Here is a 3,337-nt window from a genome sequence, read left to right as displayed (position 1 = left end):
TTTGATCTCCTGATGACGTCCTACCCCACTCCAGGCAGACCGTGGTTCTAACAAACTTGTATCTATGATACATATCAGGAAACTTTTACATCAATCTCAATTTTTCTGGCCCAGTGGTTCTTGAGAAGATTTTTAAATGACCCCACCCTATTTTTCCCTTTTCTTGATTATTTCCCCTTTGATCCTTCATTTGAACAAACTTGAATTCCCAGAGAAGATCATAATGCGAAAAGTTAATAACAACAGACAAATTGTAATGGGAAAAGTTCCCTTTGTACTGTGGATATCGGTGTGGATATCTCAGAGGTTAGAGCACCTGACTATTACATATGTAATACAGGGGTCTCGGGTTTGATTCCTCGTCCAGTCAAACCATTGATATCAATCTGGATAGTTCAGTGGTTAGAGCACCTGACTAGTAATACAGGGGTCTCGGGTCCAATCCCTGGTCCTTTCATATCGTGGGAACGAAGGCCTTGGATTCGATCCCCGTTGTGACACCGGTTCAGCCATATCGTTTTTCCTTCCCATTACATTGACATCTATTTAAACATGTAAATATATCACAGACTATCCTTGACAATTCAGTTTGATATGATTACACTTTGTTTATTTTGTAGGACGGTGGAGATTTAGATAAGTGGTGTGATGTTATTGATGGTAAACAGAAGACTGCGACCTTGAATCTGAAGATCTGTGATGAAGACTGGACGTTTGGGGTCACTCTCTGTTACAGTACTACAAATCTAAGTAAGTACTCAGTAATAATGTAAGACTGAACTCTGTATCATGTTTATCTAATATATACATTGTAAAATCAAACACATATTCAATTAATTCATAAACAAAATAATGTTCTGTTAAACTCACAAACACTAGTACATGTTACACATCACAAACAGAGGACTGTAATGTACACAGGACTGTAATTAACACAGGGCTGTAATTAACACAGGGCTGTAATTAACACAGGGCTGTAATTAAGACAGGGCTGTAATTAACACAGAACCCTAATGTACACAGGACTGTAATTAACACAGGGCTGTATTTTACACAGGATTGTAATTAACATAGGGTTGTTATGTACACAGGACTGTAATTAACAAGCAGATGTAATTAACACGGTGTTGTAATTTACTCTCTGATTAGACATGTAATTAACACTGTGTTGGTAGATGTAATTAACACTGTAGAGCTGTGTAATTAACACTGTGATTATAGATATTGGATTTTCTTCACTTTAGCAGTGTCAAACTCAGCCACAAAGAGGTTGTCTCTGATGTCCACACATAAACCTAATGGAGCGTGTAAATCACAGTGAATGTAGCGGAGGAACTGTCCGTCCTGATCTAGGATGTGGATACGGTTATTGTACCAGTCTGCTGTCAGGATGTGACTCTGGCTGTCTGTAGTGATGCCGCGTGGTTTAAATGATAGCTCGGTATTAGAGGGATGACCAGTGTATCTAAATCGGAGTTTTCCTGACTGATTGACCACCACTAATGCACTAGCGTCACAGTCAGCCACACAGATATCCAGGTTCTTGTTCTCACTGAGGTATTTACTGTTTATAGCAGATGAGTAGAGAGGACGACCCTGATCATCAAACTGAATGCTTTGTTTCTCTGTGGAGCCGGAGTAACGCACGACTTTGGATTGTTTGACATCATCACTGATCATGGTAACCAGGAGATCGTTATCCGCGGTACAGCAGACATTGATAGGTTCCCACCCCTGTAGTGTGATCACGGTCTGTATCTGTTTATTCTTAATTAAGTTCACGGTGTTATTACTAGTGTCAGTATAAACAAGATCTCCGTCCCGTGTCACTGCTATGTCGTCTGTTGGTCGTCCCCCTGACTTGGTTTGTATTGATGTCAGTAGTTTACTCTGGAGGTTGAGCAGCTTCATGGTGTTGTTATTCCCGCATGTCCAGACTTGATCTTCACTCAGACAACTAACACTGGATAGTCTGTCAAACAACCCCCTATACCCAGTGTCTATGGTGGCGGTGACGCGCGGCTCATCAAGCAGTGGTTTGACTGGAGGAGACGATACAGCTTCTGCTGACTTCATTGTGTCGCCATGTTCTGTGTTAATGGATAATGGCGACAGAGAACCAAACATTTCATTGAGCTGATCTTTGTTTATTTTCTGAGGAGAGAAACTCGGTAATGTAACTCGGACTTTAGGCGGTAATGTTCTAAATTGGGAATTCCTAGATTTATAAGTAGAGGTTAAGGAGACGTCATTTAATTTTAGGATTGATTTCAAGTCGGACATGATCTGTTTGAGTTCCGCCATTTTCTGTGTGATTTCTTCTGTATTTTCATTTAGTGCGTCCAGATGTTTAGTTTTCATCTCCGCAATGGCGGATTTCCGTCGGTTGACAATGGCGGTAATCTCCCGGTGTAAGATTTCTCCTTGTTGGTCAGCAATTGTGGTCAGTTTCCCGTATTTCGTTTCTAACTCGGCTTTTTCAGTTTGCACATCGGAGGCCATTTCTTCATATCGCGGGTAAATTCTGGTCTCGAGTTCTTTTAGATCTTTTTGTAAACTTTCTGTTTTAGCGCTGAGTTTTTCCAAAATATCTGACATATCGTGACCTTTGTGTTTACCTGAGGAGACGCAGGTAGAACAGACAGGAATGTTGCATTCCTCGCAGTGAAGTTCGCAGTGTTTTTCGGGGTGTTTCGGACATTTTGGGTAGTTAGGGGTAACCTTTCTCTGTAAAAACGGCACGACATTGTGTCTTTTAGACGAGTCTGAGAGGTGCTTTACTGCACAGTTAACACAGAGATTTATATTACAAAGTTCACAATGACTCTGTAGGGGGATAGTTTCACAGAGGTCACACAGTAGGACTTCCTGAGCACTGCGCCGGGGATGCATTTCTGATGGCGGGATCACACGAGAACTTTACTGTCAATAAAAAAAGAATCTTAATTAGAGACGTTGACAGGTCAAAACAATTGAGAAGCTAGAATTATAGCATGATATGTAACACTGTGGTCATTAAATTTGATATTTCAAATGAAATTTTATGAAATTAGTAACGAAGTGAGCAGATCGATTCCGTTGATTACAGGTTAAGTGATCAGATCTATCTCATTAATCACAGAAATATCGATACTACTAACACTACAATGTCAGAATGCGTATATATAATTTTGTCTCACCTTAAAATCCAACATGGCCTCCCAGTTCTTTCGACCTTCCGTCTAGTCCTGAGAATTAAATACCTGTGCGGCGTGTCAGCCTGTATACACTATCTACGTGTTATCGATTGTCTAAATAGTTTTAAAACTTGTTTTGACCTGAATCACGTTGGGTAGCT

At 40.5% G+C, this 3,337-nt stretch overlaps 1 protein-coding gene across 1 annotated transcript; it reads right to left on the bottom strand.

The window, feature by feature from the left end:
• Nucleotides 1–780: 780 nt before the first annotated feature.
• Nucleotides 781–2,892, bottom strand: LOC130048096 (E3 ubiquitin-protein ligase TRIM71-like). The gene has a single exon (XM_056144254.1). It carries the CDS (start codon nt 2,890–2,892, stop codon nt 1,216–1,218), a length of 1,677 nt encoding a protein of 558 aa, XP_056000229.1. The 3' UTR covers nt 781–1,215.
• Between the last annotated feature and the right edge of the window lie 445 nt (nt 2,893–3,337).

The sequence above is a fragment of the Ostrea edulis genome, chromosome 7, assembly GCF_947568905.1.
Source record: "Ostrea edulis chromosome 7, xbOstEdul1.1, whole genome shotgun sequence".
In the NCBI taxonomy this organism is placed as follows: domain Eukaryota; kingdom Metazoa; phylum Mollusca; class Bivalvia; order Ostreida; family Ostreidae; genus Ostrea; species Ostrea edulis.
Note: the sequence above shows the minus strand (reverse complement) of the source record. Positions and strands in the feature narration are given on the sequence as shown.